Raw genomic sequence first — 13,086 nt, 5'->3', positions numbered from 1 at the left:
TCTCCTGCACAGCGGAGTCCTCCCCTAACATGGATCATAGCAATGCAGCAGCCCTTTCCTCCCTCCACCATTAGTCAGGTCACACAGGAGCCTACAGCAGCAGATACAAGGTAACTGCAGACATACATGACTATCTCCTGCACAGCGGAGTCCCCCATAACATGGATCATAGCAATATGGCAGCCCTCTCCTCCCCCCACCATTAGTCAGGTCACACAGGAGCCTACAGCAATAGATACAAGGTAACTGCAGACATACATGACTATCTCCTGCACAGAGGAGTCCCCCATAACATGGATCATAGCAATGTAGCAGCCCTCTCCTCCCTCCACCATTAGTCAGGTCACACAGGAGCCTACAGCAGCAGATACAAGGTAACTGCAGACATACATGACTATCTGCTGCACAGGGGAGTCCCCATAACATGGATCATAGCAATGCAGCAGCCCTCTCCTCCCTCCACCATTAGTCAGGTCACACAGGAGCCTACAGCAGCAGATACAAGGTAACTGCAGACATACATGACTATCTCCTGCACAGCGGAGTCCCCCATAACATGGATCATAGCAATGTAGCAGCCCTCTCCTCCCTCCACCATTAGTCAGGTCACACAGGAGCCTACAGCAATAGATACAAGGTAACTGCAGCCAGACATGTCTGCACAGCGGAGTCCCCCCTAACATGGATCATAGCAATGTAGCAGCCCTTTCCTCCCTCCACCATTAGTCAGGTCACACAGGAGCCTACAGCAGCAGATACAAGGTAACTGCAGACATACATGGCTATCTCCTGCACAGCGGAGTCCTCCCCTAACATGGATCATAGCAATGCAGCAGCCCTTTCCTCCCTCCACCATTAGTCAGGTCACACAGGAGGCTGCAGAGATAACACAAGTAACAGGCTGAGCTCTGATCTCTCCTGATGCATCTCCTGTACTCTCCACCATTCACTGTCCCTCCATGTTACACTGCTGTCCTGCAGTCCTCCTCCTGTACTCTCCACCATGCACTGTCCCTCCATGTTACACTGCTGTCCTGCAGTCCTCCTCCTGTACTCTCCACCATTCACTGTCCCTCCATGTTACACTGCTGTCCTGCAGTCCTCCTCCTGTACTCTCCACCATTCACTGTCCCTCCATGTTACACTGCTGTCCTGCAGTCCTCCTCCTGTACTCTCCACCATTCACTGTCCCTCCATGTTACCCTGCTCTCCTGCAGTCCTCCTCCTGTACTCTCCACCATTCACTGTCCCTCCATGTTACACTGCTGTCCTGCAGTCCTCCTCCTGTACTCTCCACCATTCACTGTCCCTCCATGTTACACTGCTTTCCTGCAGTCCTCCTCCTGTACTCTCCACCATTCACTGTCCCTCCATGTTACACTGCTGTCCTGCAGTCATCCTCCTGTACTCTCCACCATTCACTGTCCCTCCATGTTACACTGCTGTCCTGCAGTCATCCTCCTGTACTCTCCACCATTCACTGTCCCTCCATGTTACACTGCTTTCCTGCAGTCCTCCTCCTGTACTCTCCACCATTCACTGTCCCTCCATGTTACCCTGCTTTCCTGCAGTCCTCCTCCTGTACTCTCCACCATTCACTGTCCCTCCATGTTACACTGCTTTCCTGCAGTCCTCCTCCTGTACTCTCCACCATTCACTGTCCCTCCATGTTACACTGCTTTCCTGCAGTCCTCCTCCTGTACTCTCCACCATTCACTGTCCCTCCATGTTACACTGCTTTCCTGCAGTCCTCCTCCTGTACTCTCCACCATGCACTGTCCCTCCATGTTACACTGCTGTCCTGCAGTCCTCCTCCTGTACTCTCCACCATGCACTGTCCCTCCATGTTACACTGCTGTCCTGCAGTCATCCTCCTGTACTCTACACCATTCACTGTCCCTCCATGTTACACTGCTGTCCTGGTGTCCTCCTCCTGTACTCTCCACCATTCACTGTCCCTCCATGTTACCCTGCTGTCCTGCAGTCCTCCTCCTGTACTCTCCACCATTCACTGTCCCTCCATGTTACACTGCTGTCCTGCAGTCCTCCTCCTGTACTCTCCACCATTCACTGTCCCTCCATGTTACACTGCTGTCCTGCAGTCCTCCTCCTGTACTCTCCACCATTCACTGTCCCTCCATGTTACACTGCTGTCCTGGAGTCCTCCTCCTGTACTCTCCACCATTCACTGTCCCTCCATGTTACACTGCTGTCCTGCAGTCCTCCTCCTGTACTCTCCACCATTCACTGTCCCTCCATGTTACCCCGCTGTCCTGCAGTCCTCCTCCTGTACTCTCCACCATTCACTGTCCCTCCATGTTACACTGCTGTCCTGCAGTCCTCCTCCTGTACTCTCCACCATTCACTGTCCCTCCATGTTACACTGCTGTCCTGCAGTCATCCTCCTGTACTCTCCACCATTCACTGTCCCTCCATGTTACACTGCTCTCCTGCAGTCCTCCTCCTGTACTCTCCACCATGCACTGTCCCTCCATGTTACACTGCTTTCCTGCAGTCCTCCTCCTGTACTCTCCACCATTCACTGTCCCTCCATGTTACACTGCTTTCCTGCAGTCCTCCTCCTGTACTCTCCACCATGCACTGTCCCTCCATGTTACACTGCTGTCCTGCAGTCCTCCTCCTGTACTCTCCACCATGCACTGTCCCTCCATGTTACCCTGCTTTCCTGCAGTCCTCCTCCTGTACTCTCCACCATTCACTGTCCCTCCATGTTACACTGCTGTCCTGCAGTCCTCCTCCTGTACTCTACACCATTCACTGTCCCTCCATGTTACACTGCTTTCCTGCAGTCCTCCTCCTGTACTCTCCACCATTCACTGTCCCTCCATGTTACCCTGCTTTCCTGCAGTCCTCCTCCTGTACTCTCCACCATTCACTGTCCCTCCATGTTACACTGCTGTCCTGCAGTCCTCCTCCTGTACTCTCCACCATGCACTGTCCCTCCATGTTACCCTGCTTTCCTGCAGTCCTCCTCCTGTACTCTCCACCATTCACTGTCCCTCCATGTTACACTGCTTTCCTGCAGTCCTCCTCCTGTACTCTCCACCATTCACTGTCCCTCCATGTTACACTGCTTTCCTGCAGTCCTCCTCCTGTACTCTCCACCATTCACTGTCCCTCCATGTTACACTGCTGTCCTGCAGTGCTCCTCCTGTACTCTCCACCATTAACTGTCCCTCCATGTTACATTGCTGTCCTGCAGTCCTCCTCCTGTACTCTCCACCATTCACTGTCCCTCCATGTTACACTGCTGTCCTGCAGTCCTCCTCCTGTACTCTCCACCATTCACTGTCCCTCCATGTTACACTGCTTTCCTGCAGTCCTCCTCCTGTACTCTCCACCATTCACTGTCCCTCCATGTTACACTGCTGTCCTGCAGTCCTCCTCCTGTACTCTCCACCATTCACTGTCCCTCCATGTTACACTGCTGTCCTGCAGTCATCCTCCTGTACTCTCCACCATTCACTGTCCCTCCATGTTACACTGCTGTCCTGCAGTCCTCCTCCTGTACTCTCCACCATTCACTGTCCCTCCATGTTACACTGCTTTCCTGCAGTCCTCCTCCTGTACTCTCCACCATTCACTGTCCCTCCATGTTACACTGCTGTCCTGCAGTCATCCTCCTTTACTCTCCACCATTCACTGTCCCTCCATGTTACCCTGCTTTCCTGCAGTCCTCCTCCTGTACTCTCCACCATTCACTGTCCCTCCATGTTACACTGCTTTCCTGCAGTCCTCCTCCTGTACTCTCCACCATTCACTGTCCCTCCATGTTACACTGCTGTCCTGCAGTCCTCCTCCTGTACTCTCCACCATGCACTGTCCCTCCATGTTACACTGCTGTCCTGCAGTCATCCTCCTGTACTCTCCACCATTCACTGTCCCTCCATGTTACACTGCTGTCCTGCAGTCCTCCTCCTGTACTCTCCACCATTCACTGTCCCTCCATGTTACCCTGCTTTCCTGCAGTCCTCCTCCTGTACTCTCCACCATGCACTGTCCCTCCATGTTACACTGCTGTCCTGCAGTCCTCCTCCTGTACTCTCCACCATTCACTGTCCCTCCATGTTACACTGCTGTCCTGCAGTCATCCTCCTGTACTCTCCACCATTCACTGTCCCTCCATGTTACACTGCTGTCCTGCAGTCATCCTCCTGTACTCTCCACCATTCACTGTCCCTCCATGTTACACTGCTTTCCTGCAGTCCTCCTCCTGTACTCTCCACCATTCACTGTCCCTCCATGTTACACTGCTGTCCTGCAGTCCTCCTCCTGTACTCTCCACCATTCACTGTCCCTCCATGTTACACTGCTTTCCTGCAGTCCTCCTCCTGTACTCTCCACCATTCACTGTCCCTCCATGTTACACTGCTGTCCTGCAGTCCTCCTCCTGTACTCTCCACCATGCACTGTCCCTCCATGTTACCCTGCTTTCCTGCAGTCCTCCTCCTGTACTCTCCACCATGCACTGTCCCTCCATGTTACACTGCTGTCCTGCAGTCCTCCTCCTGTACTCTCCACCATGCACTGTCCCTCCATGTTACACTGCTGTCCTGCAGTCCTCCTCCTGTACTCTCCACCATGCACTGTCCCTCCATGTTACACTGCTGTCCTGCAGTCCTCCTCCTGTACTCTCCACCATTCACTGTCCCTCCATGTTACCCTGCTTTCCTGCAGTCCTCCTCCTGTACTCTACACCATTCACTGTCCCTCCATGTTACACTGCTTTCCTGCAGTCCTCCTCCTGTACTCTCCACCATTCACTGTCCCTCCATGTTACCCTGCTTTCCTGCAGTCCTCCTCCTGTACTCTCCACCATTCACTGTCCCTCCATGTTACACTGCTGTCCTGCAGTCATCCTCCTGTACTCTCCACCATTCACTGTCCCTCCATGTTACACTGCTTTCCTGCAGTCCTCCTCCTGTACTCTCCACCATTCACTGTCCCTCCATGTTACCCTGCTTTCCTGCAGTCCTCCTCCTGTACTCTCCACCATTCACTGTCCCTCCATGTTACACTGCTCTCCTGCAGTCCTCCTCCTGTACTCTCCACCATTCACTGTCCCTCCATGTTACCCTGCTTTCCTGCAGTCCTCCTCCTGTACTCTCCACCATTCACTGTCCCTCCATGTTACACTGCTTTCCTGCAGTCCTCCTCCTGTACTCTCCACCATTCACTGTCCCTCCATGTTACACTGCTTTTCTGCAGTCCTCCTCCTGTACTCTCCACCATTCACTGTCCCTCCATGTTACACTGCTGTCCTGCAGTCCTCCTCCTGTACTCTCCACCATGCACTGTCCCTCCATGTTACCCTGCTTTCCTGCAGTCCTCCTCCTGTACTCTCCACCATTCACTGTCCCTCCATGTTACACTGCTGTCCTGCAGTCCTCCTCCTGTACTCTCCACCATGCACTGTCCCTCCATGTTACCCTGCTTTCCTGCAGTCATCCTCCTGTACTCTCCACCATTCACTGTCCCTCCATGTTACACTGCTGTCCTGCAGTCCTCCTCCTGTACTCTCCACCATTCACTGTCCCTCCATGTTACACTGCTGTCCTGCAGTCCTCCTCCTGTACTCTCCACCATTCACTGTCCCTCCATGTTACACTGCTTTCCTGCAGTCCTCCTCCTGTACTCTCCACCATTCACTGTCCCTCCATGTTACACTGCTGTCCTGCAGTCCTCCTCCTGTACTCTCCACCATTCACTGTCCCTCCATGTTACACTGCTTTCCTGCAGTCCTCCTCCTGTACTCTCCACCATTCACTGTCCCTCCATGTTACACTGCTGTCCTGCAGTCCTCCTCCTGTACTCTCCACCATGCACTGTCCCTCCATGTTACACTGCTTTCCTGCAGTCCTCCTCCTGTACTCTCCACCATTCACTGTCCCTCCATGTTACACTGCTGTCCTGTCCCTGACTAGCAGGGAAGTAGCTAAAGATCAGTAACATGTGAGAAGCTGTCACCTATTTATCTATGCATCCATGCATGTCAGCCTGACCGACCATGATGCTGTGAGAATACATAGTACATGTGTACTATGTGCAGTGTCCTGTGTAGTGTGCAGTGGGCGCCAGATTCAGGATTTCTGGCGCACGTTCTTCATGAATCTGGTGCCCCCTGCACTGCTTTGACTTTTTTTTGGTGCACTTTTAACATGGGGCGTATGACACATTTCTATTGGATCAGTAAATGCAGGGACTATTTGAGCACAGCAGGTGGAAGGAGACTCTGAAGGCTGAGCGCTCTGTAGCACTGAGTTGTGCAATAACTGCAGCTGTCAGTGCTGTGCATGTGCCTGGCCCCTCCCACATCTGTGCATGTGCCTGGCCCCTCCCACATCTGCTTCTGTGTGGAGCAGAATAGAGGCTGAACACGCATCATAATAACACATAGAAAGGTACTTTTACTTCCAGGTAACCTTTACAAATAGATTTTTGAAATATTTTAACCTCTTTGACAGCTTTTTGCAGTCAATTGTTTCATGGCATAACCCCTTTAAAGGAAAACTCCATCAGAGTCCATCCTGATAAACCAGGGACACTACCCCTAGATCCAGCCTCCGGGACTGTGGGATCTTCTTATATTTGTTATGCATGGCCTCTTTCCTTCTCAAATCAACTTGTGAAAATATGCTAATGAGTCTGAAGGGCTCGGGGAGGGCATTTCTGATTCATTGGCAGTTACACTGTCTCCTCCTCCCTCAGCACTTCCCCCTCCCACTGCTTGATGTAATCTCACTGCAGCACACGAGGTTTAAGCATACAGTGGGAAAGGGGAGACAGTGTAACAGCCTGTGAATCAATGTAAAAGTGGATTTGAGAAGGGATGAGGCCACGGATAAGAAATATAAGAAGATCCTGGAGTCCCGGTGCCGGATCTATGAGTGATGTCCCTGGTTATCAGGATGGGTTGTCATGGTAGATACGGGCTGCAGTACCACTCGCTACCTGTAAGAAGTGGTGTCACTATTTCCAGAGTGTAGATTAGCAGTATTTTCCTGGAGAAGTAGCAGGACATGTTGCTCTCCTGTACTTGTGTGTTGGGGGTCACTTTGGGATTTTGCGGTTTATTTGTGATGTGATTATTGCAGATGATTCTTCCAGTAAAGTGGAGGTGAAGGAAGCGTACGACCTGGAGGCCGGAGCCTTGTGAGTTATCACTATAGTAACGATAATCTTATCATGTCCTGCTCTGTATCCGGGGGCCAGTCCTGTGTCCTGCGCTGTATCCGGGGGCCAGTCCTGTGTCGTGTCCTGCGCTGTATCCGGGGGCCAGTCCTGTGTCCTGCGCTGTATCCGGGGGCCAGTCCTGTGTCCTGCGCTGTATCCGGGGGCCAGTCCTGTGTCGTGTCCTGCGCTGTATCCGGGGGCCAGTCCTGTGTCCTGCGCTGTATCCGGGGGCCAGTCCTGTGTCCTGCGCTGTATCCGGGGGCCAGTCCTGTGTCGTGTCCTGCGCTGTATCCGGGGGCCAGTCCTGTGTCGTGTCCTGCGCTGTATCCGGGGGCCAGTCCTGTGTCGTGTCCTGCGCTGTATCCGGGGGCCAGTCCTGTGTCGTGTCCTGCGCTGTATCTGGGGGCCAGTCCTGTGTCGTGTCCTGCGCTGTATCCGGGGGCCAGTCCTGTGTCGTGTCCTGCGCTGTATCTGGGGGCCAGTCCTGTGTCGTGTCCTGCGCTGTATCCGGGGGCCAGTCCTGTGTCGTGTCCTGCGCTATATCCGGGGGCCAGTCCTGTGTCCTGCGCTGTATCCGGGGGCCAGTCCTGTGTCGTGTCCTGCGCTGTATCCGGGGGCCAGTCCTGTGTCGTGTCCTGCGCTGTATCCGGGGGCCAGTCCTGTGTCGTGTCCTGCGCTGTATCCGGGGGCCAGTCCTGTGTCGTGTCCTGCTCTGTATCCGGGGGCCAGTCCTGTGTCGTGTCCTGCTCTGTATCCGGGGGCCAGTCCTGTGTCGTGTCCTGCTCTGTATCCGGGGGCCAGTCCTGTGTCGTGTCCTGCTCTTTATCCGGGGCCCAGTCCTGTGTCGTGTCCTGCTCTGTATCCGGGGCCCAGTCGTGTGTCCTGCACTGTATCCGGGGGCCAGTCCTGTGTCGTGTCCTGCGCTGTATCCGGGGGCCAGTCCTGTGTCGTGTCCTGCGCTGTATCTGGGGGCCAGTCCTGTGTCGTGTCCTGCGCTGTATCCGGGGGCCAGTCCTGTGTCGTGTCCTGCGCTGTATCCGGGGGCCAGTCCTGTGTCCTGCGCTGTATCCGGGGGCCAGTCCTGTGTCCTGCGCTGTATCCGGGGGCCAGTCCTGTGTCATGTCCTGCTCTGTATCCGGGGGCCAGTCCTGTGTCGTGTCCTGCGCTGTATCCGGGGGCCAGTCCTGTGTCGTGTCTTGCGCTGTATCCGGGGGCCAGTCCTGTGTCGTGTCCTGCTCTGTATCCGGGGGCCAGTCCTGTGTCGTGTCCTGCTCTGTATCCGGGGCCCAGTCCTGTGTCCTGCACTGTATCCGGGGGCCAGTCCTGTGTCGCGTCCTGCGCTGTATCCCGGGGCCAGTCCTGTGTCGTGTCCTGCGCTGTATCCGGGGGCCAGTCCTGTGTCGTGTCCTGCGCTGTATCCGGGGGCCAGTCCTGTGTCGTGTCCTGCGCTGTATCCGGGGGCCAGTCCTGTGTCGTGTCCTGCGCTGTATCCGGGGGCCAGTCCTGTGTCGTGTCCTGCGCTGTATCCGGGGGCCAGTCCTGTGTCGTGTCCTGCGCTGTATCCGGGGGCCAGTCCTGTGTCGTGTCCTGCGCTGTATCCGGGGGCCAGTCCTGTGTCGTGTCCTGCTCTGTATCCGGGGGCCAGTCCTGTGTCGTGTCCTGCGCTGTATCTGGGGGCCAGTCCTGTGTCCTGCGCTGTATCCCGGGGGCCAGTCCTGTGTCCTGCGCTGTATCCGGGGGCCAGTCCTGTGTCCTGCGCTGTATCCGGGGGCCAGTCCTGTGTCGTGTCCTGCGCTGTATCCGGGGGCCAGTCCTGTGTCGTGTCCTGCGCTGTATCCGGGGGCCAGTCCTGTGTCGTGTCCTGCTCTGTATCCGGGGGCCAGTCCTGTGTCGTGTCCTGCTCTGTATCCGGGGGCCAGTCCTGTGTCGTGTCCTGCTCTGTATCTGGGGGCCAGTCCTGTGTCGTGTCCTGCTCTGTATCCGGGGGCCAGTCCTGTGTCCTGCGCTGTATCCGGGGGCCAGTCCTGTGTCGTGTCCTGCGCTGTATCCGGGGGCCAGTCCTGTGTCGTGTCCTGCGCTGTATCCGGGGGCCAGTCCTGTGTCGTGTCCTGCGCTGTATCCGGGGGCCAGTCCTGTGTCGTGTCCTGCGCTGTATCCGGGGGCCAGTCCTGTGTCGTGTCCTGCGCTGTATCCGGGGGCCAGTCCTGTGTCGTGTCCTGCGCTGTATCCGGGGGCCAGTCCTGTGTCGTGTCCTGCGCTGTATCCGGGGGCCAGTCCTGTGTCGTGTCCTGCTCTGTATCCGGGGGCCAGTCCTGTGTCGTGTCCTGCTCTGTATCCGGGGGCCAGTCCTGTGTCCTGCGCTGTATCCGGGGGCCAGTCCTGTGTCGTGTCCTGCTCTGTATCCGGGGGCCAGTCCTGTGTCGTGTCCTGCTCTGTATCCGGGGGCCAGTCCTGTGTCCTGCGCTGTATCCGGGGGCCAGTCCTGTGTCGTGTCCTGCGCTGTATCCGGGGGCCAGTCCTGTGTCGTGTCCTGCGCTGTATCCGGGGGCAGAACAAGGATATTTTATGTATCCTATGTTGAAGGGACGAGGGGCTGGATACCTCCCACCATGTATTAGCTGTTACTACTACCCCCACCCAGCCAGCGTGTGGCATGCTGGGAGATGTAGTTTTCGCTATGGCCACAGGTTGGGATCCTCTTCCTGGGGATCTGGCTGTCCCGGGGTTCTGTCTGTCCTGGGGGGTCTGGCTGTCCTGGGGGATCTGGCTGTCCTGGGGGATCTGGCTGTCCTGGGGGGTCTGGCTGTCCTGGGGGGTCTGGCTGTCCTGGGGGGTCTGGCTGTCCTGGGGGGTCTGGCTGTCCTGGGGGGTCTGGCTGTCCTGGGGGGTCTGGCTGTCCTGGGGATCTGGCTGTCCTGGGGGGTCTGGCTGTCCTGGGGGATCTGGCTGTCCTGGGGGGTCTGGCTGTCCTGGGGGGTCTGGCTGTCCTGGGGGGTCTGGCTGTCCCGGGGGGTCTGGCTGTCCCGGGGGGTCTGGCTGTCCCGGGGGGTCTGGCTGTCCCGGGGGGTCTGGCTGTCCCGGGGGATCTGGCTGTCCCGGGGGGTCTGGCTGTCCCGGGGGGTCTGGCTGTCCCGGGGGGTCTGGCTGTCCCGGGGGGTCTGGCTGTCCCGGGGGGTCTGGCTGTCCCGGGGGGTCTGGCTGTCCTGGGGGGTCTGGCTGTCCTGGGGGTCTGGCTGTCTGGTAACTCTCCTTCTCTTCTGGCAGCTCCTTTCAGGACTCCCCGGATATGGAGGGAAATTCTCCTCCTCACAACAAGACGGCGAGTGAGAGCGAGCTGAGCGCCACGGCGGCGGAGTTACTGCACGACTACATGATGACGGTAAGGACGCCGCTAGGAGGTCATGTGACCAGTGGCGAGGTGAACAGGGGATGTGTCCGCACTATAGTAACTAAGAGGTTGTCACTCAGCTTTCCCTCCCTCCTGATAGACACATGTGCCCATCCCTGCAGCTCCCAGGACTTGTCCTCTCCTCCTCCTTAGAGTCCCTGGTGCCGATCAGAGGTTTGATGAAGTTGTGTGGGAACCAGTTTAGTTACTCAGCTTTCCCGTGCTCCTGATAGTCAGTGATGTATTTCCCATATCGATGAAAGCTGAAGTCCAGTTCAGTACCAGATATGTTGCCAGCATTGTTGTCACCCAGCTTTTCCAGGATCAGATAGGATGTACGTTCCATCATTTCCTGTCTTGTTGCAGTTGAGGACGAAGCTGTCGTCCCAGGAGATCCAGCAGTTCGCCATGCTCCTGCACGAGTACCGCAACGGCGCCTCCATCCACGAGTTCTGCATCAACCTGCGCCAGCTGTACGGGGACAGCAGGAAGTTCCTCCTACTAGGTAAGTAGCCGGTCACCACCCGAGTGCCCCCCATACAGGAGCGAGACCCCAGGCACATGCAGGAGCCAGGCCCAGCCAGATCCAAAGTATCAGTACAAAAGACACTTATCAATGCACTGCAGCCAGTGTTATGTATTGTCCCTGGAGAGATGTGTAATCAGGCCTCACACTGCTGTGCTCTGTGCTCTCTGCAGCCAGTGTTATGTATTGTCCCTGGAGAGATGTGTAATCAGACCTCACACTGCTGTGCTCTGTGCTCTCTGCAGCCAGTGTTATGTATTGTCCCTGGAGAGATGTGTAATCAGACCTCACACTGCTGTGCTCTCTGCAGCCAGTGCTATGTATTGTCCCTGGAGAGATATGTAATCAGACCTCACACTGCTGTGCTCTGTGCTCTCTGCAGCCAGTGTTATGTATTGTTCCTGGAGAAATGTGTAATCAGACCTCACACTGCTGTGCTCTGTGCTCTCTGCAGCCAGTGTTATGTATTGTCCCTGGAGAGATGTGCAATCAGACCTCACACTGCTGCGCTCTGTGCAGCCAATGTTATGTATAGTCCCTGGAGAGATGTGTAATCAGACCTCACACTGCTGTGCTCTGTGCTCTCTGCAGCCAGTGATATGTATTGTCCCTGGAGAGATGTGTAATCAGACCTCACACTGCTGTGCTCTGTGCTCTCTGCAGCCAGTGTTATGTATTGTCCCTGGAGAGATGTGTAATCAGACCTCACACTGCTGTGCTCTGTGCTCTCTGCAGCCAGTGTTATGTATTGTCCCTGGAGAGATGTGTAATCAGACCTCACACTGCTGTGCTCTGTGCTCTCTGCAGCCAGTGTTATGTATTGTCCCTGGAGAGATGTGTAATCATACCTTACACTGCTGTGCTCTGTGCTCTCTGCAGCCAGTGTTATGTATTGTCCCTGGAGAGATGTGTAATCAGACCTCACACTGCTGTGCTCTGTGCTCTCTGCAGCCAGTGTTATGTATTGTCCCTGGAGAGATGTGTAATCATACCTCACACTGCTGTGCTCTGTGCTCTCTGCAGCCAGTGTTATGTATTGTCCCTGGAGACATGTGTAATCAGACCTCACACTGCTGTGCTCTGTGCTCTCTGCAGCCAGTGCTATGTATTGTCCCTGGAGAGATGTGTAATCAGACCTCACACTGCTGTGCTCTGTGCTCTCTGCAGCCAGTGTTATGTATTGTCCCTGGAGAGATGTGTAATCAGACCTCACACTGCTGTGCTCTGTGCTCTCTGCAGCCAGTGTTATGTATTGTCCCTGGAGAGATGTGTAATCAGACCTCACACTGCTGTGCTCTGTGCTCTCTGCACCCAGTGTTATGTATTGTTCCTGGAGAAATGTGTAATCAGACCTCACACTGCTGTGCTCTGTGCTCTCTGCAGCCAGTGTTATTTATTGTCCCTGGAGAGATGTGTAATCATACCTCACACTGCTGTGCTCTGTGCTCTCTGCAGCCTGTGTTATGTATTGTCCCTGGAGAGATGTGTAATCAGACCTCACACTGCTGTGCTCTGTGCTCTCTGCAGCCAGTGTTATGTATTGTCCCTGGAGAGATGTGTAATCAGACCTCACACTGCTGTGCTCTGTGCTCTCTGCAGCCAGTGCTATGTATTGTCCCTGGAGAGATGTGTAATCAGACCTCACACTGCTGTGCTCTGTGCTCTCTGCAGCCAGTGTTATGTATTGTCCCTGGAGAGATGTGTAATCAGACCCCACACTGCTGTGCTCTGTGCTCTCTGCAGCCAGTGCTATGTATTGTCCCTGGAGAGATGTGTAATCAGACCTCACACTGCTGTGCTCTGTGCTCTCTGCAGCCAGTGTTATGTATTGTCCCTGGAGAGATGTGTAATCAGACCTCACACTGCTGTGCTCTGTGCTCTCTGCAGCCAGTGTTATGTATTGTCCCTGGAGAGATGTGTAATCAGACCTCACACTGCTGTGCTCTGTGCTCTCTGCAGCCAGTGTTATGTACTGTTT

At 55.4% G+C, this 13,086-nt stretch overlaps 1 protein-coding gene across 4 annotated transcripts in view; it reads left to right on the top strand.

The window, feature by feature from the left end:
* The window catches only part of CCM2 (CCM2 scaffold protein), a 47,008-nt gene that overhangs the window by 31,006 nt on the left and 2,916 nt on the right, over positions 1–13,086 (top strand). For all 4 annotated transcript variants that reach the window (XM_072154505.1, XM_072154506.1, XM_072154504.1 and 1 more), the window contains 3 exons: positions 7,116–7,173; positions 10,459–10,573; positions 10,949–11,087. In XM_072154505.1, coding sequence (XP_072010606.1) covers positions 7,116–7,173; positions 10,459–10,573; positions 10,949–11,087 — 312 coding nt within the window. The remainder of the gene's footprint in view (positions 1–7,115; positions 7,174–10,458; positions 10,574–10,948; positions 11,088–13,086) is intronic.

The sequence above is a fragment of the Engystomops pustulosus genome, chromosome 5 (genome assembly GCF_040894005.1).
Source record: "Engystomops pustulosus chromosome 5, aEngPut4.maternal, whole genome shotgun sequence".
NCBI lineage: Eukaryota > Metazoa > Chordata > Amphibia > Anura > Leptodactylidae > Engystomops > Engystomops pustulosus.
Note: the sequence above shows the minus strand (reverse complement) of the source record. Positions and strands in the feature narration are given on the sequence as shown.